The sequence below is a fragment of the Microchirus variegatus genome (assembly GCF_963457635.1).
Source record: "Microchirus variegatus genome assembly, chromosome: 21".
Lineage (NCBI taxonomy): Eukaryota > Metazoa > Chordata > Actinopteri > Pleuronectiformes > Soleidae > Microchirus > Microchirus variegatus.
In genome coordinates, this window is record NC_139822.1 from 11844453 (window position 1) to 11868327 (window position 23875).

Sequence of the window (23875 nt, forward strand, 5' to 3'; positions counted from 1 at the left end):
GATACCATAGAAGGAGAGGTCTCAAACTCGTGGCCCGCAGGTCACATGCGGCCCCCACTCGATTTTATCCGGCTCTCTCCTTAATATCAATTTATAATGAGAATTGTTAGCTATTGTCATGAACAGTAAGCAATATTTTTATAATAATAATAATAATATTATAATAACTCACAATTATAATCACATTTTTAAATGCATTTAAAGTACATTTATGTTTAGTGCTTTTATTACAAAAGCGGAGCTCCGCGAGACAAAAATTCCAGGAATGTCCCCAACAACCAACAACCGTGTTTATCACTACTTCTTGGGCTGCCTTCATCAAAAAAACTCTATAGTATCCACATTTGAGTTCTCTTGAGCAACGTGTTTGTTTTTTTTAACAGATACATCACTTCCTGACGAAGTATAAGCACAAGTAGTGTCTGTTGTCCCCTCACTGCAACCGTACAGAATATAAGACATATAAATAAACTGTAACTGAGGGCTAGTGCTGCGTGTATGCAAAGGACTGTTCATTTTTCCTGCCATGGATCCAACCAGTGTGACAGTGTGGCAGGCAAAGCCTCATTCATTTGCAGGGTCCCTTCCCTCTCCAATACACCCCAGCTGACAGCTTCAACAACAAGCCTGTGAATACTTCACTGTCAGACCAAGTACAGTAGCTGCTTCAGCACAATAAAATATGTGCAGAAGAAAGAAACAAAGCCTGTCACCCATCTATTATTTTCAGATTCACAACAGCTTCCTTCTAATGGAGTATTTAAATCAAGGTAATAACGAGAAAAATACATGTGTCATCTCAAGATCAACAGAATGTTGTATAACCTTCCAGGTGCAACAACAATGCCGGTCTACACAAGAAAACATCACCTGCCCATCAACACTAGTACACAGCACCAATAAAGGGTTTATAAATGAATATGTGAATGTCCTTTATACACTGTCAATATCTGTGTTACTATTCTATTTACAACAAAGTTTAAAACTTTCCAGCAACTTCTTTTCAATCGCCTTTTTTCCTGATATGTCACATTTCACATCATGAACAGGTTAGACAAAAAAGGGTTAGTTAATAGAAAGCAGCACATACGTCCAAGAGAACTGTATATGACGGTAGTTACTTTTTTTTATCTTTTACTTCAGCCTCTTCCAACACAGGATTAACTGTTTATGTTTCAGCAATAAATAGAAATGGGTGGAATTTGTGACTGAGCTAAAAAAAAACAACAAGCCAAGTTTGCACAACTTCAGAGGCGCCGTTTCGACATAGGATTAACATCAGTCCAGAAAAGGGGCAGAATCTGGTCTTTGAAATAGGGGAAGCTCATTTCAGACCCAGCTATTTATACATAAATTCTGCCATCTGCTCTGTATCCCCACAACCAAACCCGCGTTGATAAAAATAAACGAACAAACGAAAGAACTGGAACAACGAAACCCAATAGTTGTGTAAAACTGAAACAAAGTTAATGCTATACTAGTGTTTTTATATACAGCGTTTAATATGTACAAATGCAAATGGTCTAGATGGTTGAGTAAATAACACCACAGGCTGTTATTTGTCTCTAGACCAGGATAGAAAACACTCGATATCGTTTATATTTCCACAACAATGTCAATAGAAAAGTGGTCCTGCCTCCAATCATTATGTATCAACCCAGGTTCCACATCCACCCGCTGCTCCATTGACTCTCAGAGAAGCTGGGCTTCCCTGGAAGTGTTTTTTTCACATTTATCCGATCAGCTTCTCACTTTGATGCAACAGTACATTTGACCATTTATTTTATGACATGTTAGAGCTTCCGTTACTGTCTTACAGCAATTGCCTCTCGTGCAGAAGGAGCAAATCACATGTGGAGGTTTTTATTCCACCCCGTTTTGTGTTTTAGTTGCCTTTTTAGTTTATTTTAAAAGCTAAAACTGGGTTTTAACCTCTTGACCCTAGCCTTTCCCTATTTTATTCAACCCTGTGTTGTATTTTACTGTTTTATTTCAAAGTTAAAAACATGGTATTTACTTTTTCCTTTTCATTCCACCCTGTTGTGTTAATTCCTCTGAATATATGGATTTTAAAAAGACTATTAGGGCAGTGGGGGTGGGGGGGGGAGGAAGATACAGTAGAGATTGGGAGGAACTATATTATTCTATAGCATGTTATTTGCTATTCGAATTCGAATATTTCGAATAGAATAAGTTATTTTTGCGCACACACAAATTTCTAACATTTTCTAACAAATGTTTTGTAATTTGATGGAGATGAAACTTTGGGAAACTTTATTAATTTTTTATTATTTATTATTATTTAAATATTGCAGTGGGCGCAAAAACCCCCCCCAAAAACAAACAACCTAAATAAATCAACATAAGGGAGTAGAAACACTTGCAAAAATACTTGCAGACCTAAGGACCGAAAAGAATGATGATAATTAATGTTATTCTAATTATTACCATACATTTGCTCTCCCTGGTGATCAGTGTTAACTACAGGTTAAATTCCAGCAGCACTGAAAGTGTTTGAGGTTGTGTTCTTGCGAGTGCTGTTTAACTCCAGCTGCTGTGCTGTAATCGAACTCTATGGATTCCTTCAGCGGAGTGTTTTTGTACAATTGCCTTATCTCTAGCAGCTGCCCGGGGCTTGGAATTGGACATGAGGGTCCAAGTTTAATAAACATTTTTAATTAACTGTGCAGAGCAAAAAGCCATTATTTATTTATCATTATGTACCTGCAATTTGGGAACATACTATTGGCCTAAAGAGCTTGGAACGCGTGCTTCAACTACAGTGCGAGTGCAGGGAATGATAAGGAGAACAGAGTTAAGGTGACTAATTTCCAATTAGAAAACATGAGATGTTTTATTAGGCGTCCTTTCTGCAAAAGCAGGAGCTAAAATGGTGTTAGGCACAAGTACTTCAACACATTGTACATAACTTTAGCTTGAAGTTTGTTTATTATTTTAAATCTAAACTATTAGGGCTGAGCAATATTTCAATATTAACATGAGATATCTCGATATGACGATATCGCGATACCTTGTGATGACACCCTGCCGAAACAGCCCTGTTCAGAACACTCTGTTTGTAGTATCTCTTTAAAAAAAAAGCTTCAGGGACAGGAAATGACATCAGCTACAGCAGCAGTTTGCATTTGGAAAAGTGATCATTTGCAGGCTCTAGCAGGCACATTGCCGTCATATATAACATGTATGCACTGGACAGTTAAATCCTCTGAGGCTGGAAGTTTGTGTCGAACTCTGTGCTGCGCTGTGGAGCCAAGAATATAACTTTTCGCGGACTTCCGGTTTTCGGATACCATTGCCCTCACCAGCACTCTTGCGTGTTTTACTGACAAAGCGGAGACAACAATTCCAGGAATTTAGCGCATTGTGACGTCCCAAGGAGCACGGAAGTCAACATCGCGTGTTTTATCTCCTGTACTTAGACTGAGGAGGACCACAAAAACATGAGCGAGTCATCTTTTTTTCACACTTTGGGACTGGAAGGGCCTCTCGAGTCCCAAATACAAGTATTAAAATGATTATAAGTTGATTTTATATAATATGGAACCTTTGAACAATACATATTTACAATTAACAGTCACTTTAAGTCTAATTATTTGTGCTATAGAGGAAATTGACCATATTTATAGGCAATTTCATCTTGTTTTGAACAACCTAAGTTCCGCATTACAACGAAGTAAACCAGCCTTCTAATCGGTTTGTTTAAAATCTAACATTTTCCATTCCCTCATTTTAAAGACTGCAGTTAATGATGTCGAAACTCTTGACGTGCGTTGAAGGAAGGTAAGTGCATGCACGTACAGAGTCTTGCAGTCTATATATTCTACAGCATCCCTGCTTTCTCATACACACACTGTGGTACGGCACTGTGCTCTCACTCTCTCTATGAGGCTGTTTCAGCCGAGCATTAACAAGTGGACAGCTATCAGTCCTTCCTTCCTTCCACACCTGGTATGAACCAGGATTTTTATTTTTATACATCTGCACTGCACTGCCAAACACACACTCACACACTTATATGCAGAATAACTACAGTGTATGCGTATGAAAATACGCACATCTTCCTGACAGATTTTTTGGGCCAAATTGCTGTGATTTCATACCAGAAATAAAAACATCACAGTAAATGAGTAAACAAGTCGAAACCTCAGCTGCAGTTTTTTTTTTGTGGCCCGTGCTGAGATCAGATATACATTTAGATTTACATCTCCGTGGCAACACTTCTCTCAGCACCAACGACTACAAAATGACGTTGGAAAAACATCTATCAATCCATTTTCTACCACTTTGGGGGGGGGGTGCTGTGCCTATCTCAGCTGACATAGGGTGATAGGATAAAACCCATGCAGGCACAGAGAGAACATGCAAACTCCATGCAGAAAGGCTCTTATTCCAACTGGGGGCTAGAACCCGGGTCTTCTTGCTGCTAAGGCAAGAGAGGTAACCACTACACCTGTGATCCTGTCGGGAAAACAATGGCACAGAAATGAATTGTGTATCGGGTTCTGCTGGGGAAGTTCAGTAGCTGATCAAAAAAAATCACACAATCAACACAATGTCCAGAAGGCTCGGCTTGAATCGCCACTAACGGGTTTAACCCGATCAAACTACTCTTTAATGTAGGAACACAGTCTTTTCTTTTTTGGAGCAGGGCCAGCAGCCGACGTCCCAGGGTCCTTATCGTTCTCACTCGAGCCAACTTCGCTGTGCAGTGTGCGCCTGCTTGCGCCAAACCAACAAATCTACAAGGAGACCTCTGACCTCCTGCACTCTGCAACAACAATTATTGTGCACAGTGCCCTCACCTGACCCATAAAGTGCCCCCTGTGTACAGCACAATCACACCCACACACAGGCAAATGGCACAAATGCAGAGACTGACAGCAAATGCATATTTCTCTTTTGAAAAAAGGCATTTCTGTGAGCCAAAGTGAGCCGTTACCAGCCCTAAAATAACAGGAAGCCAAATTCATAACCTCATAGAGTCTGAGCTTAAATAACGTGTGATTAAATAAGCAAAAATTACTATTGTTGTGGATAAGTATGCTATGTGTCAGTCATAGTTGACAATAACAACCCTGTGAACATTACATCCTGATATCTAACTATAATAATCACTTTCGAGTACCACTCTGTACACAGAAATCTGTTTAAAAAGAACATGCAACAATAAAATGCATTTAAATATCTCATGGTCACACCTTCTGCGCCAGTGCCTCACAGCTCTGGAGACCTTTTAACACGTTTATGCCTGTGCATAGATACAGGCATTAACATCCTGCTGCCTAAATTAAAACTGTTCCCTAAGCCAACAACTGTGCTCAGTGAACTGTGCGCTGTCGAGGTGAATTATATAATGCTGGATTAGCCTTACCTTAATTTATCTGTGCCACCTTTGTATCTGGAGACTCTGGCCATCAACAAGGGCATGGAGACGGCATCCAGCCAGCGCTTCTCATACTTTGGTTCATTTGCAGAGGGCGACGGGGGTGAAGGAGCCTGTGAGGAATACACGAACAACGTGATGAGCTCTCTTTGCTTATTCACACTTCGTTTGATCAATGATTGCAACAATTTCACCGTCGCAAGGCAAGAATACATTTGCTTTCCAGCCTGGATAAGGGCTAGAGTTAACCAGCTGTACAGTGGGTAAACAACAACGTGTACAGTCTTAGTTTCCAGTTGGTTTGTAAACTGCAGCACAGAGAGCAGGGGATGGGTTCTTTCAAAGGGATTTGGCATAAAACAAAACTTGTTCACTTTCACCTTTTTATCTTGTGTTTTTATTGGTCTCATTATTTACTGGGTCTTACTTTTTTGTTTTCCCGTAATGTCCTCTTGCTTTTTATCCTCAAATGCTTTTGATGTGATGATTTAAAAATGATTTATATTAGCATTTTGAGGCCTTGACTTTGTGTTCGTCTTGTTATCCGTTCCCAAGTATTCTGCTAAAGCACTTTGTCGACTTTTTGTTTTTAAAGGTGCTACACAATACGATTATTATCCCTATATTAGAATGACATCATCAGGAGGGTGCCACTTGTTTCTCGCCGTTCTGACCCTGCAGCTCAGTCAAGCGATTGCAGGATTCTTCCTGCCTGCCAAGAACAGTGCATGCCAATTGCAGAGATGTAGACAGTTGAACTGAAGCTATTGATGATATGCCAGGGTTAACACACCAACTTGACTGACAGGACTGTCAGCAGCCAAGCTGGAGATTCAGTAGTGTGGTATATGAAAACTGGGCTATATGACCAAGTTTTTTGTACAGTGAAAAGGGAAAGAAATATACTTTTATATACTTGTTTTTGTTGTTTTTATTTCTTTGAAAATGTTGTATGGTGCTAAAGAGACAGTTCAGGGTTTTGAAGTGTGGGACCAGGACTGTTAGGCAGACTTTTCCATCTGAAAATCTACATTAGTAACCACTCCGCACCAGAATTCACAGAGAAAATCAACAGATTTACATCACAGCACAGTAGATAAATAAGTTTGGATGTTAATTTTTAACTTCGGTTTTTGAAATCCTTCATTTTGTTTTTACCCATGTGACGCAAACTGACGGCAGCAGATGTACATTGTACACTGATGGATGTTGGAGGGTAAATAGTTTGACAATTTTTTTCTCAAAATGTACACAGTCTTAGATTTTATGACGTGAGCATTTTGTTATGGTCGTGAAAATCCGTTTCTCATTTCTGTCCCTACCAAACGCCATGTTTCTGTCAAAGTGTTTCCTCCCTAACTTGGTGGTCAGGGGGCAGTAAAATCTCGGATACGGTCAGTGCGAAAGAGTTAACACACGACTGGAGTCCAAGCACTGTTGACCAGTTAGCTGCGTTAGCTCCTTTAGCGCCATTAGCGTGCCTACAGTTGAAATGGAAAATCTGTTTATAGGAGAAGAGCAGCGCTACAAATAACCAGCGTACCTGCGTAAGTGTGCCTCTGTTTTTAGTTCATCGTTACTTTAGTTTAGAGACTCATTTTTTCCAGGCCAGTTGCCGTTCACGCCTTAATGGCCCAGCACTAGTAAATACCTCACACAACCATATTCCCAAAACCCGTACTATCCCTTTAATATCTACGGAAGAAGATTAGGGTCACGTGAAATCATTTTTGGACACAAAAATTTTAAATAAAAACACCAGAATTCTGACTTTAATCCATGTCTGGAAGAGGATAAGGGCAATATCTTTAACATATTCACATCTGCCTAATTAAAAAACGATTATATGTACAATAGTTTATAGTTGTGTTGTAGCCCACCACTGTTATTTTTAAGAATAAGTGAAGCGTCAGTGCTAGAAAAAACCCAAACAATAGTAATGAGGACAACCACCTTTCATGTCACATAGTAAGATGAGTCAAATATATTTTCTCTGATTTTCAAAGAAAGAATATGGAATTTGTTTGTGTGCAGAAGGTTGACTCGACTTAGCTGTCACTGGAGATGCAACACATCTTCCCTTTCTGTTCTTTACAAGAGAGAAGATAAAACTAAAAAAGGAAACAGCCCCACTAAATAAATATGCAGTTGTTCAACTGCTTGTTAAAGCAAATATGCAATCAGGCAATCTTTAGGCAAGATGACCTGCTGAAGTTCAAACCTGACTTTGGGCGTACACCTCAGACCAAACTGGCTGGTGTTGGTATTTTTAGAAACTGCTGATCTGCTGGGATTTTCACACAAAACTGTCTCAAGGGTTTGGAGATAATGGTATGTAAAAAAAAAAGAAAAAAGAAAATACCCAGAGAGCAGCAGTTCTCTGAAGGGAAAAATGCCTTGATACCAAAGGTCAAAAGATGGTAAGACTGGTTTGCAATGACAGAATGGCAACAAAAGCTATGCAGAAGAACACATGACCTGTCCAAAACTTGAAGCAAGTGGACAACAGCAGGAAACGACACCGGATGCCACTTTATTAGGTGACCTATGTGCCTAATAAAGTAGCCAGTGCCTGTATTACCATTAACAGCTTGAAGCATAGTCAGCAATAATGACAAAATATGAGCTCATAAGCACTATTTTTCCCCACCGTGCACTTCACACACACACTTAAGTAGGTCCACAGAAAATGGAGCCAAAGTGGATGAAAAGAGCCCAACAGTAGGTGCCTCTCGACGTTCATTAACTGCCGAATAACAGCGGTTGTAGTGCGACCTCAGCTGCAAATGTTATTGAGTTATGAAGTCATATATGGGGGAACGTAGACTTGGATGTTTTAAAGCGATGGATCACATCGATGTCGGCAGCACTGAGCCTCTGTGAGCCCGTTTTGATGGTGTTTGAAAAACGGTGAGGCTGCAGGAGATGACTGACTGAGGCAAATAAACAGGTGCTCATTTCACAGACTCAAATGAGCATGAAGAAATGCTCAGATCGCAGCTCGAAGATGTCCCGGCATGTCGCAATTGTCGTAATAAAAGTGTTAATGTTGCATGGAAACAAGGGTGTTTCTGGAAGATGCACACTGGGAGTTTGGATGAGAATATTCTGATGATGGTTATGCACATGGGCAGGGAAGTGAGACCTTATGTTACCACAGAATGCACTTTACTGGAATTCACAGCCAGTGAAACGGTGTGAAAGCACAGTGAAGCGACCTGAAGTGCAACAATGGCCGAAAGCCAGGAGTGCCGTTTCCTCATGTTGCTCTCTTTCGCCTCCGCTCTCTCTCTGCTTGGGAAAGTCTGTTTATCTCTCCCTCTCTAAAAATAACCAATGTGAGCAAATGTTCAGTATAAGTTGAATATATATTCAAAAAACAGCATATAGGCACCATTTATACAGTGGATGAAAAGAGAGACCGACAAGGGGCAGTCCCTGTTTTCCCAGTCAAGGAGCAAGGCATGGGATGCAGAATAAAAAAATAAATGAAAAAAATTGTTTTACTATTTATATTATAATAATAATAATAAAAAAAAAGTTAAAATAGATTTGATTGCATTTCACTGGTCACATAGGGAAAATAGACCAGACACAATCGTGGGCAACTGCAAGTTGTGCGCAGCTCCTGGTTGTAAGGCTTGGGGTGGGAAATACAGACAATTAACATAAATGAACATCAAGGCATGACAGCAGTTCTGTTTATTCAGTGCGACTGTGGATCAGTGGTAGAATGAAGGGTTTGAACCCTGGCTCAGTTAAACCCAAAATTGTAAAATGGGAGGAGCCTCGGGGAAGACCCAGGACTCGCTGGAGAGACTCTTGGTTGGCCTCGGGATTCCCCCAGGAGAGCTGGGCGAAGCTGCGACCCCCGCGATCCGACCTCGGATAAGCGGTCAAATATGGATGGATGGATGGATGGATAATGGTCAACATTTTTTTTACTCGATAGTATTCTCAGAATCAGACTGGTTGGGAAACATAAGCGTGTCATCGCAAAATAAACTACAGCAAACAAAGCCCTCTATCGTTATAGACGGTGCAGGGGAATGGTTGTTCAAAATGACCGCACATGCACCTCAGCATTAAAACAGCCTTTGGGTGGAAAGAAGTGAAGAGTGAAAAGCAGATTTAAAAAAAAAAGTGCCTACCTTTTGCAAATCATTGCTTCACTGTAACATGTCGCAGAGCGCGGTCAGCTCCTCACCAGTAATTACTATATTTCTAAAGAAATTACTATAATTTGCTCCATTTATTTCTACACAGAGCAAAAATTTTTTATTTAAGTCTCAAGTGGAGAGGTGGTAGGAAATGGAAAAACTATCAGCGCTGTCAGAGAGAGAGTGGATGACACTGATGGAGCACCTGCCTCTGCTGAAGAGCAGCAAAGCAGGAAGTTAAGCCTTGGAGTTGTTCTTCAACATCAGTCATAGTGGATACTGACACTTTAGAGATGACATGAACGAGAGATTATTATTTGAAAGCATCTAAATAAATCAATGGAGGGAAATGGGACTGGCAAAAAAAAAAAGGGGGGGGGGATTTGTCTAATAATTTTAACGTCAAGGGCGCCAATTCAAAATTTAATAACCTACAGACAAGATAAGTGACATCCAAATCACTATTTCTGGATTTACTTTTAAATTGCAGTATTCTGCAGACATATCTGTATATTTCATTTCCTGGAGACCTTAACCATAACTACAACTGGTCTAATCCTAACCCCAAACTTAACCTAAACCTAACCAAACAAATGTGTTCTCATCGTAAAATGTAATACTTTACATAATGGGGACTTGCTTTTTGTCCCCATCAGCAAGACAGGTCTCCTTTATATGGCTTAATGCAGATTTCCACTAGCCGCGTTACAGCCGCGGCACGTCAGCGGCGCAGTTCTGCTTCGACCTCTGCCCACGGAAGATCACGCGATTATCTCGTCCGGACGCGAGTTTGTGAAATCCCTAACAGCAGTTGGCATTTGAAAAAATTATGTTGTTTTACTGACAAAGCGGAGCTCTGCGAAACAATTCCAGGAATTTTGCGCATTGTGATGTCCCAGTGAGTGCGAAAGTCAACATCCCATGTTTCATCTCCTGTACTTAGACTGAGGAGGACCCCAAAAACATGAGTGAGTCATCTTGTTTCACACTTTGCTGACTGACAGGACCTCCAGAGTCCCAAATATAAGGATGATGATGATGATTAAAAAGTTGATTTTCCATAATATGTCCTCTTTAACTATTGTATGTGTGAGATGGGAGCTGTGCATGTGCAGGTGAAAGATAAAACATTTCTGTGTGTTATTCAAGAAAGTAAAACTTCCACTAGACTAACACAAAAGTAAACTTGCAAGCAATTATTTGAATTTTAAAGCACACAAACTCATCTTACAGATCTCAAAAAGTTGGGATTAATGAATAGTATGCAGTCATTGTGTTTAGAGGTGAAGGCAATGAGTCATGTGAACCTACAGAAGTAAAAAATCTGTTTTGCACCTCACCTCACCAAAGCCCCTTGCTGTAATAAAGCATTCAGAGTTATTGTGTCTTCAGTCAGTGGAAAATACAATTACCCATTTATCCCTTTGTGATGGCTAACCATCAACAAAGAAATGTGATAGCCTAAAAATGTCATTTATAAAAGCGGCAGCAATGACTGGAGCTAAATAAACACGTTTATTAACTTGGGGGCATCAAAAGGTGCTGAAAGTCTATATTTTGCAATATTGCTTATATTTCCTCTCATAAAGATGAATGATCAAACAGTTGCCTTTTTAAATATTTAGCAGACCCAGAGCAAGATTAGCATTCATGTGAAAAGAGGTCTCTGGACACGCGTCGAATGGAAAATCTAAATTTCACTTCAGCTCCTTCAGCGTCTGCCAACAAGTGAGCAGAATGTGACTCTGATGACGCAGTTTTCCTCAGGCACCAATTAGAGTATGGTGACGTTGATTAGCCCTGATGAGAGTGAACGAAAACAAGCAAACTTGGAGTAAAAACCATTGTGTTCACACAATATGAATTCATCGACTCCAAATTACTCAGTTTTTCTCTGTATAGATGTGTTGAGAACTTGTGTCACCCAGCAACATGGGAAGTGATTTTTTTGTAGTTGAGAAAGAGACTGAAAACACAATTACGCTCGAGAAAAAAGTTTCAGAAGTGAATTCTACTGCTCTGCGGAACTATGCAGGGTTTTTTTCACGGTTGAATGGCTTGTTACCTTCTTTTCGTGGAAAAACCAGCCTTGCAAGATCATGGCTTCTGACCCGAAATCAGAGGTGTTGCGAAGACTCGGGGTCTCCTGAGCAACACAAATTGCTTTACGTGTGCGCCTCACAGCCAGATACGGGCTATAAGATCAAGGCAGCGAGAGCGTTATTTGAGTCGTTCATCACGGCAGAGCTGGTGAAAAAGAAACAAGAGAAAACCGCTGTCGGTGGAAGCGAGGAAAAGGAAATCAGCGTCCGTCTGAACGAGGGGCCACACACAAGTAAACATCAGAGTGGCTTTTTCTGGCCTGAAAAACAAACGATGCCGACATTGCCATTTTTGCTATTGCGCTTGTAAGTATCTTTGGGATAAACGGTCTGATCTCTTTTTGTATTTGCACTTCCTTTGTGTTTGCTATTGTTGTAAAGGCGTTTGCTCGAACAATTTTATGAAAGTCTGTTGCTGGTTTGTTTTTTTCAGTGGATGGTTGGCTGTTCTTCCATCAGCATGGACATGACACCATGCCTTGTGTTCGCCAGCTACATTAAAATAAATACACAGGGCCAGGAGCATACAAATTATCTTAAAGGAGACACATTACGCAAAATCAAGTTTTTAATCATTTTAATACTTATATTTGGGACTCTGGAGGCCCTATGAGTAGGTCTAAGATGACGCGCTCATGTTTTTGTGGTCCGCCTCAGTCTAAGTACAGGAGATAAAACATGCAATCTTGAATTCCGCACTCATTGTTACGTAACAATGAGACATTCCAGTGGAATTGTTGTCTCGCGGCGCTCCGCTTTGTCCCTGAGAAACGTAAGCGCACAGGTGAGGGCAATAGTATCCAGAAGAGCGGTCCGTGAAGTGGCTGCGCAGTGCAGCACTATGGTGTTTCATGCAAGGTATTTATCTATATAGATATATAGGTAGATATCTATCTATCTATTTTGACCAAAGCATGTCACAGACATGTTCATTAGGACACCAGGGAACTAGGTTCACTAGGAGAAATAGAGTATATTATGTCTACTTTAAATCATTTCTGTTCACATATACCAAACAGAACAGAGGCAGAATAACAACTTCAAAATAAATAACCGAAGCTTTAATAGCATGAAAAATGGGCTACGGTTTGCTCAGTTTCTGCAAATCTCAGTCAGGGTAAAAAAAAAAAAAGAAATCCACAGAACTTCAAATTAGTCTTAGAACCAAAAAACAAACCCTCACATAACAGCCCTTATTTGGGAGAAATAGAGAGTAACAACAAAACGGAGGTCACTTCTTGCCATTTGTGTTTTTCAATCTTTAAAATCATCTTCCCGGGGTTTGTGAGCCACCTGAATAATTGCGTTTCTCAGCATCACGATTTTCAGAGAGAGGGAACTAAAAGTAATCCCTGTCGGAAGCCAGTTGACCCGTTATGTCACACCGAGTCATACTTTATTAGTTTTTGCATAGGAAGGCAAGCACTGAGGTCCATTTCCTTTCCTGGTATTAAAAAAAATAAATAAATTTGCGCACACAGAGCGAGAACGAAAAGAAATGCAGTCCACGCAAAAAGCCTGATGCACAAGGATGTTTTTGTCTTCACCAGCAGCTCCTGCTTGGCATTTAAATGGAAACATCTTAAACCTAGATTATCTGTGAAAGGTTAAAGTGGCCACCTACTGGCCTGCAAGCTCTGAATTATTCATGCAAAGTGACAAGCCAATGCTGCAGTATTTACGACTCCTGTTTTCATTATTGATTAACCATATTAATATGTACTTTCCTGAAAACTTTTTGGGGAAAATAAGTATTAATGCTCATTATGCTCAGTATGAAATATTTACATCCAAAAGAAAATTGAGCATAATGCAGTCTCCACACTGACAAAATATCAAGTATTTGTTCATAATGATTTCATCAGGGAAGGATCTTTGCTTTTTCTTTGAAAGCCATTATTGAATTTGCTCCGTAACAAGAGATAAACCCACTACTCCACATTCAGCTTTGGTAAAATTGAAATATCCCTTTGTGAAAGCCGCTGATATTACTACAATAAAAATGACTATCACTTATCATCCCAGCAGTATACGGTGTAATCTCTGCCATCACAGCTGTAAAGATCAGGCAGGCTGAGGGAGCAAACAGCAGCTCTGCGAAATAATTCACACCAAACATGATGTGAATTTATGTGTCGTGGGAGTTTGTTCGTTGGATCGGCATGCCCGAGTAAACACACTATTCATCTGCTCTCTCATGGAGAAGAAGAAAGTAGCAAGAGCTGCTTTTGTTCCATCACTTATGTCCTGTAATCTCAATACTGATTGGCTTTGAAATTACGGCATCATAATACTTTATTTTCTCAGGTTTAAATATTTCATTACATATTGGGCTTTCCTTTTTACATCCAAGAACTGTCAAATATTCCCTACTTCATCAGTGAATAGTGGAAAAACAACAGAAGAGTTTGGCTGAAATAAGTTTCCTTTTCCGCTCATCTGCTGCCAGTGGAACAGTCACAGGGTTGGGACCCACATTTTTGGACAATCAAACACTATTCTATAGCATAAGAGCACAGGAGACATGATGGATTACTGCACGTTTATTAACATGTCCAAGTCAAAGCAGATTTGTATGAGCCTCAGTCCTCAAAGAGAGGCAGAGGCTCGGGCTGGGGCTGATAGTGCTTCTGCCTGGCAAGTGATTAGACATGTTGAACAAACTGGAATGATAAACAGTAGGGGGGGCCCTGAAGCCAATGAATAGAGTTGATTGATAGTATTTGTGCTCCTCTCGCCCTCCAGCGCTAAGTGAAATTTGTTCTCTAATGTTGCGGGAGTCATTGTCAACTGCTGCCGACATCGACGTGAGGTGAAGACAGAAAACATAAAACTTGTGCTGTTGAGGTGCAAATAACAAAAAAACAAAAGTGTAGTAAAAACAAACAAAAAGGTTTCCTCTCCTGTCTCCTTTTCAGGATTTTTTAGGCTTGGTAACACACAGGAGCCACTTTTAGCACAACTACTCGATATAAATAAAACCCCTCAGTAGTGCTTTATCAGTGGTTTAACACAAACTCCTGAGTAACTGCACCTGCTCCTACTACTCCCGTCTTTGGTTTGCTACCCGAGACGTCTTTGTCCCAAAAATAAATGCGTCTCACCTCGATGCAAAAACACTCTGTATGAAACAGAACTCTCACAGCTCGGGCACTTCATTTAAAATTTCTTAAGATAAGGAAATGAAGAAGAGGAGAAGAGCAGACTTCCTGCTGTGAGGCTGCAGGTCATATATAACATGTATCCACTGGACACAAATCCTCTGAGGGTGGAAGTTTGGGTAGAACTCTGTGCTGCACTGTGCAGCCAAGAATACAACACTTCTCGGACTTCCGCTCTTCTGGCTACTATTGCCCACGCCTGCACTTGAGTTTTTTAGGGACAAAGTGGAGCTCCACGAGACAACAGTTCCAGGAATTTGTCAATTGTTACGTAGCAATGACACAGAAGTCAACATCGCAAGTTTTATCTCCTGTATTTAGGTGGACCACAAAAACATAAGTGAGTCATTTTCTTCATACTTTGCCTACTCATAGGGCCTCCAGAGTCCCAAATATAACTATTAAAAAGTTGATTTTGCATAATATGTCTCCTTTAACAGCCCTTCAAATCATTCAAATTTGGCAAAGTGGTTTGGAAAATATTGGAACATATTTTTAGCATTTCACAGAGACAAACCAAATGACTGACTGAAGGTCTCAAACTAAAATGCAGCCCCAGATGAAAACAAAGCTAAGTGTTTCAAACTTTTAAGTTTTTGGAATTTTAAAAAGCTGGGCAAGTTTGAATCGCTGTAGGTAATAGCTGAGGTATAATTTATGCATTTATGCATCAAGGCCTCAGTCAACCATTCTTGAATACAGAACCGTTTTTGCTGTGAGGCAATAGGACAAACCACTGCACCAACCACTGCTTCAAAAGTCTTTTTCTGGGAAATGAAAAGCTCATCTTTCACTGCATTCACATCCAATTTCCTCCCACAGTCCAAAAACAGTCCATTTGTGACAACAAGTGTGAGAGTGAATGTTGTTTGTTTCTATGTGTGTCCCTGTGATAGACTGGCAATCTGTCCAGGGTGTACCCCACCTATCGCCCTATGTCAGCTGAGATTGGCACAGCTCCCACCACCACCCTCATGGGGAGGATAAAGTGATAGAAGATGACGGATGGATGGATAATTATCACATTTCCTTGTTCTAGTTATTCATTTGCTGAATTTATGTATAAATAACTGGACCTGAAATGAGCTTCCCCTGTTTCAAAGACCAGCAATCGCTACTGAAAACAACATACATTCATCTTCTACCTATAGCTAGCAAAAAAATACGATATTAAAAGGGGACATATTAAGCAAAATCAACTTTTTAATCAGTTAAATCCTTATATTTGGGACTCTGTATCAGTCGGCAAATTGTGAAAAGAGATGACTCACTAATGTTTTTTGGTCCTCCTCAGTCCAAGTACAGGAGACGAAACACGCGATGTTGACTTCTGCACTCATTGGGACGTAACAATGCGCTAAATTCCTAGAAATGTTGTCTCGCAGAGCTCCGCTTTGTCCGTAAAACACTCGAGTGCTCGCGAGGGCAACAGTATCCAAAAACCGGAAGTTCTATTCTCGGCTCCACAGTGCAGCACAGAGTTCTATACAAACTTCCAGCCTCAGAGGATTCATCTGTCCAGTGGATACATGTTATATATGACAGCAATGTGCCTGTTGAGCCTGCAAATGATCACTTTTCCAAATGCTAACTGCTTTTAGCACCCAATAGCCTCTGTGGCTGATGTAATTTCCTGTGCCTTAGGTTTTGTTTTACTTTTTTTTTATTATTTTTTTTTTTTAAGGTGGACCTAAAGAGATACTACTGAACAGAGCGTTCTGAACAGGGCTGTTTTGGCAGGGTGATTGAACTGCTGTGGTGCTTCATCCTTATGGTATTTTGACCAAAGCATGTCACAGACATGTTCATTCGGACACCAGGATACTCGGTTAACTTGGAGAAATAGGGTATTATGTCCCCGAAAAAAAAATGTAAATAAACACAATAAAAACAAGATTGTTCCGAGACAGCACGGGAAGCTCTGCTTCCTCTTAAATGTCAAAAAATAGTCAAATATGTAGACTGTATTTACATTTCATTACCAAAAGTGAGGAAGAAGGTTCAGAATCAGCCATTTAGCACAGAGTTTTTTTTTTTTTTTACAACAGTAAAAAAGTAAATGAGCAGCAGATATATTGCAAAAAAAATGACTTTTATTAAAGGTTTGCTAATGTCGTTACCTTAATCAATAAATACATTTGTTAACAACAACTGGAATCAGCAAACAAAAGGAATAATTATATAATATATCCCCTAACTGTCCACTGACTGCATTGAGGACACGCACGCACACAGACAGCGTTGGCTGATTCACAGGTAACAGCTGCTCAACCTTCCTTGTTGAAGGTGCAATATGAAGTTTTCTGTGTGCTGCACCTGAGCCTGTGATACCAAGTGATCATAGATAAGATTTTCATATGTTTCATTATTGTGTTGATACGACCATGATGATAATAATGCTCAGTTAGCAGTGCAGCTAGTAAAAGCCTTGAATCCAGTGAATTCCAGTACATTTGGGGGGGGGGGGTTGATTTATTGATTTAATGAATGAATCGTTTATTTCGGGCATGACAAGTAATCAACATCTGCATACATCAGCATTTACATTCATACACATGACCGAAAGGGACAGCGGGAGAAGCAAAGCTTATCTGTTTGGAGTCTGGACCAGGGCTGCATTTTTCTGTCCAGAGAGAAGAGTAGCTCCACCTGAATGTTAGGGTGATCGACATTGGCCTTATGTAGTTCGTTTAAAATCCCCCAACAGCAATTATGCAGTCGGTGTGATTTGGGGTCGGTATGAACTCAGTCCAATACGTGAAGTGAACCAAAAGAGCTAGTCCTCTTGAAATAAGTGGTCTCATGCCACTTACAAGTGAAATCTCATGATTTTGAGTGTGAACTCAGAGTGGTATTTACGTGTCCTTTTTTGTTTTGGTGACTGGAGAAGTAGCAAAAATAAAACTTCACTTATCTGTAGGGAGAGTATTAAATAAATAATGATAATAGTCAATAAAATTATTAAATATGACTTTTCAGAATTTGTCTCACTGATCTCCTCAGGCGGGTCATTTGACAGTCTGAGTCCTGATTGAAAAATGCTCCATCATCCTTCAGTTTCAACCCAAATGACCAGTAAGAATCTTATGGAGCGGGGAATTGTGTGGCATTAAAAGTTTGGTTAAATAACCTGAGGAAAAGCCTTGTGGGGCTTTAAAAGTAAGCAATAAACTGTTTAAATGAATTGTAAAAGGTAAAAGTTTGCTGGTAAGCAGAGAATTTCAAGACTTGAATGAATAGAACTAATATAAGGCTACTCTGGACTGCATATAAAATGATATAGCTTTCCGGAGTGAAGGCTATATAAAAGTAGAATGGAAGTAACCACCAGGGGGTGATGCCAGTGGTTGCAAAAATAACTCAGTCTATGGGGAAAAATGAGCCTACATTACAAATGATTTACTGTAAATGTTTTAAAGCGCTGCAGATTAAATATATTAATTTCACATTCCTGCAAGCTGGTATTCCAAGAAATTTTAGTGATTTAGTAAACGTTCTTTACTGATCCTCAGATCCACTTTAAAGATATAACATGAACATTTCTGCATCAAAAATATCCAACATCAATGAGACTCAGGTTTCATAATATGAAACCTGAGTCTCATTGATGTTGGAGCATTTTGTTGAGCAGCATAAAGCAAAGCAATCACAAAGCAAAGCAATCAGAAAAATCACAACACTGCTTAAATCCATTAAAATCCATGGTACCACAGTGGAAGAGCGTGTGGTCTTTCAACTGGTTGTCATCTACATGCCTATGTGTCCTTGGGCAAGACACTTAAAGAGGGCACAGAGGTTACTGGGAGCTTACAGCAGTTAGCATTTGGAAAAGTGATCAATTGCAGGCTCCAGCAGGCACATTGCTGTCTACTGAACGGATAAATCCTCTGAGGCTGGAAGTTTGTGTAGGACTCTGTGCTGCACTGTGGAGCCAAGACTATAACTTTTTGCGGACTTCCGGTCCAATACGGTCGGATACTGTTGCCATTGCTAGCACTCTCGCGTGTGTTACGGACAAAGCAGAGCTCCGCGGGACAACAATTCCAGGAATTTAGCGCATTGTGACATCCCACTGAGTGCGGAAGTCAACATTGCGTTTTTTTTCCTCCTGCACTTGGATTGAGGAGGACCACAAAACATGAGTGAGTCATCTTTTGTCACACTTTGCCGACTGATAGGGCCTCCAGTCCCAAATATAAGGATTTAAAAGTTGACTTTGCATAATATGTCCCCTTTAAACTAATGTTGCTTCTGATAACTGTGCTAGTAACATGTGAATTGGTATAATACACATAGATGCGGTCTATGAAAGTGTGAGTGGTCATCAAGACGAGAAAATCATTTACCGTTACTGACGTCATCTGCTTTACCCGTCTCAGACTACTCATAGCCCGTTTTCTCCATGTTGGGCCACAAAAATGCTCTCCCTATAAAGGCATTACTAACCAGACACCAAATCCCATGATCCCACTCTGCTTCCCTAAATCATCACGCTGCGTCTTTTGATATTGTTATGATTAAGAGACCACCAGCGGCAGAAATCTCATTCTGTGATCTCCGAGCACGGTCTGATGAACTTTAATATGGAAGTGTAATTTATTTAAAAAAGGGGGCCAAGCAAGCAAAACATAATCTGCATTAAACATGACATCAAATGGCTCTTTCTTACCGTGTTGTTGCCATTTCCATTTAAATGTAAGCCGCTGTCAAAGAGGGGGGAGGACACTCGGCTGTAATTCGTGGACAAGCCAGGGGAACCTGAGAATCAAAAGAGAACTCATGTCTTCAAAGATGCCTTTGGAAGAATCTCTGTTTGATATTTGGTCCAACACAGCATTGTATATTTGATTCTTCTCTCACAGAAACAAAAGGAGAATAAGTCAAAATGTTCACTGAAAAACCTCAAACAGTTGATATTGCTCTGGGTTTTTATTGACTTTATCCTGCTGCCCTGAATATAAGCTGCACACGGACAGAATCCAAAAGAGACAAATGTTCCTCTTTGATATGATATTAGTTTGGCACGAAGAGCACCTTCTTTCTGATTTAGTCACACTCTGATAAGTGTGGCAAACAGCTCCTGGCCTCCCCTGCTTGTCGTGCTAAAACTTATAGAGTGAATAAAACTTGAACCCTTTTCTTTTTAAGGCAACGCAATGCAATTCACCGGCCAAGAGCCCTGCAGCAGAACATGAGCATCTCTGAACCGACTCTGAATGTTGATCTGCCGACAAGACACAAGGGTGAGATTTCGTCTCACAACGTTCACTTTGAATTTGGGAGGACAGCGGCTTTATCAACTGAGCTCATAAATATTCATGCACTTCAATCAGTATTAATTATATTCAAGTTATTTTTCCCCTACATCTGTGTACCCATTATAATTAGGTAAACGGCACAAAACTGTCTTTTGTGTTTGCCGATGGAGACTGAAGTCTTTTTTTTTTGCATCACGTCCGTCCATCTTTTGCTTACAGCTAATTCTTGAAACAACAGTTACATACACAGACGGTAAAGTTACAGATGTAACGCCAGACTTTTTTCATGAAAAAGACAAACTTGTTTCTTTGGTCATATATTTGGCTAATAAATATGGTTCTATAGGTTGCTTATGTTGTTGAGGTAGCTGTCAATCACTCCATAATGTGAAGTCTACTATTTACACCTCAGCCAAGAGGGTTCTGTTTTTGTTCCGTTATCTGTCCGTCTGTGACCAGCATAACTCAAAAAATAAAGGATGGATTTTGTTTACATTTTCTGGGGATGTAGATTCAAGGAATAAATTATAGGATCTCGTTGGTGATGCAGACACAGAAGCAGATTCTGATTTCTTTTTTTTTTAAATCAAAATGTGATAGGGGAGAGTAACAACAGTTTGGGAAACTGGGCAGCTTTGGGAGAGGGAGGTCTGCACTCTGGTTGATTTCTCTCCTTTTTTTTCTTGTGATGAAGTCAATATTGCAGACATACCGTCTCTGAAGCTTATAGACATAAAAATCCACCACCTATAGTCAACCTGTATAAGAATAGACTAAATAGCCACTGATCAATTATGTTTCCATTTAGGGGAAAACAGACAGAAAATAAGAGCATGGCACATACTGTATACTTCCATTTACAAAACTTCAACATGGTGCCACGAATCGCGAGGCTTCAAAAGACCATTTCGGATTCTCATGGGTGACGTCACGTCCGGTAGCCGCTTGATCTGAAGCTACTGCAGGTAAGGAACCATATATATTCCTCCTCAGGAGTAAGTCGTGGAGTAAATAGTCCAATAGTGCTTTAAAACCATCAAATTGCCAAACTTCTCCAAATTGAGTTCTGCCTTCAGAGCTGCATCAAATTCTCATCCCCCTCACCTACAAACCTCATTCCTCAACTTTTACTGTCTCCATGAGCAATTTTAGTGTCCTTTTTATTTTTATTTATTTTTTTTACAGTAGCAGGAGGCTGCTGCTCACGTCAGGCCACTGGGCATGACAATTTATGACTTTGGAATAAATGCTTATCTATTCAATAGTTTCAAAGTGAGAAGGCAATCTCTTAGAAAATGTTATTTATATAGCTTTAGAAATACTTTATTACTTATCCGCTAAAACTGCCCAGTAAAATGTGGTTTACTGAGAGCTCACATGGCACCGAGATGCCCCGACTCTTACCTAGAGGCAGTTTAAGAAATGATGGAACCTCTCGCAGATAGCGAACGGTGATGGTGACCTCGTCTCCCGCAGTGCGCAAGAGGTGAACCTGACGGGGAGAGGAGAGAGGGAGATTGTGAGTGATGTGACGAGATAAAATTTAATCTCATAAATAAAACAAGCCACACTGGTGTCAAGTGACAGAATGTAACAGGAGGCGAGTGGAGAATATGTAATCATGAGTTAAAGCCCTTCTGAAGTGGCTTTACTTAAATCGTCGGAGCCGGGGGTTTAAGGCTGACGGTTCACTCATGAGAGGTGACGGCAAAGTGACAGCTGCCAACGCTAAGTTATGAAGATTCGATTATCTGATGTCCAACAGTGATACAAAGTATGTCCTTGAAAAGTTTTGAGTCAGAATTTCAAAGAGGCAGGCAAGTAAAGTATGAAATAAATGTTAAATGAAGTATATATAGATATAATGAATCTGTTGTCACCCCCTCATCACTGCACATGCTTGCCGTGGTTTAAAAAAGTTGCGACAGTAGCCGTTCTTACTCAAACAGGAGCATCTGTTGGAATGAATGTGTGACAGCTAAAAGCTCTGGATTCTGTTTGAAAGAAAAAATACTGCTCATTATGTGTTTTGACCCTTTGGAGGTGAAGATGGTGAACAGCTGTTGAGGGAATCACAAGGTGACAGAGACGGGAAGGAGGGGTGTACGCAAGCAGGCGTGCATCATTGTTGTGCTGACAGTTTTGGCACAAACCATCGTTGTGGGGATATTCTGGCAGCACCTCAAAACTTTAGAAGTGCTATATGGAAGAACATTTTATGCAAGACATAAAATGACCATGATGCATCATCAGAGATTAAGGAGCCATGCTAAATTTGAAATGCCGGCTTCAGAGTTGTGGGCCACCAACTCTTTATGATTTGGTTTGATGATTTGGCCTGTTAAACCACCCACAACCCATCACCCAATAGTGCAGCTTGAAGCAATTTAGTTGGTGTTTACATCGAGGGGAATGATTCGGTTTTGGTACAGTACCGTATGTATATTTTTGCATTTCCACTAGGAATAGTATGAAAACAACCAGCTGTAACCGTTTTTTGGCACCCATCCCTTGGGTTACCAGAGGAAAATGTACATGATGTCAGGATCGAGCTAGACCGGCATCACCCCATTGCGATCGGTGTAAATATCCCATGGAAGTTGAGGGAAATAGCACTCGAAAATGAAAAAAAAGAAAAAGCTAGCCATTTTTGTCTTGTATGCCACGTTCAATGTTGCCATCATCCCACATCCCGCCTACCAAGTAAAGGTAATGTTCTCAGTTGAGACGCAAGTCTGACCAAGGACTTTATCCAAACCGTACCGTACTCTAATAAACCAAACCAGACCATGATGGAAGCACAGCTGCTATGCATCAGAATTGAAAAGCATTATCAAACCTAAAAAGCCCTACTACCCCTCTCAAAAACGTCTCACCAGAAGAGCACAAAAACAAGACTTGTGTTGAAGAGACATGCTGGTCTATTCTAGACGACGGAAAGCAAGGAGGGAAGGAAAACGGGTACATCAGCAAAGATCAGCTCATTATGCTCTATGTCACTCCCTCACACTTTTTGTCAGTATATATAAGGATATATAAGGTTTTTACGGATCGAAAATTGCTACCCTTTTGTCTCCTCTCACCATGTTATAATTCTCAGACATTGTTGCAGATTAACCGTTATTAACGTATATGTGTATATGCATGAACACAGTCTAATGCTGGGTGTAAGGGTAATGTATTGAATTGGGAGCCGTTGTACTTATTTTACATAAATCAACTTTAAGAGCTTTTTGATGATAAAAAGCTGGTGTTGATTAAGATGAGGTACTTGAGCTTCCTCTGGTGGTACTTGGAGAGTGCTTAGAAAATAACAAATATTTTACAAAAAAATACATTAAATAATTAAAATTAGAATCACTTTATCTCTTGCTCCATCTTAATCTAATTCCAGTGAAGTATATGTGAGAAAGGGGAGGATGATGATAGAGCAAATTATCTTATTGGGAATAAATCTGCCTCCTGTGAAAAGTCCGCAGCTGACTTTGCTCGGCCTATTTACACCACTGTATTTTAACGTTGACGGTAATGGTGTTACTTCAACAGCTCAATATTTTCCCAGACTATACTTGGTATAAAAAATTTGAGAACCTCTTTAAATCATTGTGCCCAGTGGTCTAGTTGCCCGATTGGTCAGCCGTATGAAGTGCCATGCACTTGTGGATTTTTTTTTTTAAGTGAGAAAGCTTAATGAGAGAGAAAAAGAACCACAGAAACACCTCGAGTTGTGAAGAGTCTGCCAACTGCAATTCCTGTACAACTTTTTGACACCAATCTGCTCTTTTTCAAT

General features: G+C 40.2%; 1 protein-coding gene across 1 annotated transcript in view; it reads right to left on the reverse strand.

The window, feature by feature from the left end:
- sntg2 (syntrophin, gamma 2) overlaps positions 1-23875 on the reverse strand; it is a gene marked incomplete at both ends in the record, with an annotated part of 100925 nt that overhangs the window by 34582 nt on the left and 42468 nt on the right. The window contains 3 exons of the mRNA XM_083907987.1: positions 5393-5517; positions 19497-19585; positions 21490-21577. Coding sequence (XP_083764113.1) covers positions 5393-5517; positions 19497-19585; positions 21490-21577 — 302 coding nt within the window. The remainder of the gene's footprint in view (positions 1-5392; positions 5518-19496; positions 19586-21489; positions 21578-23875) is intronic.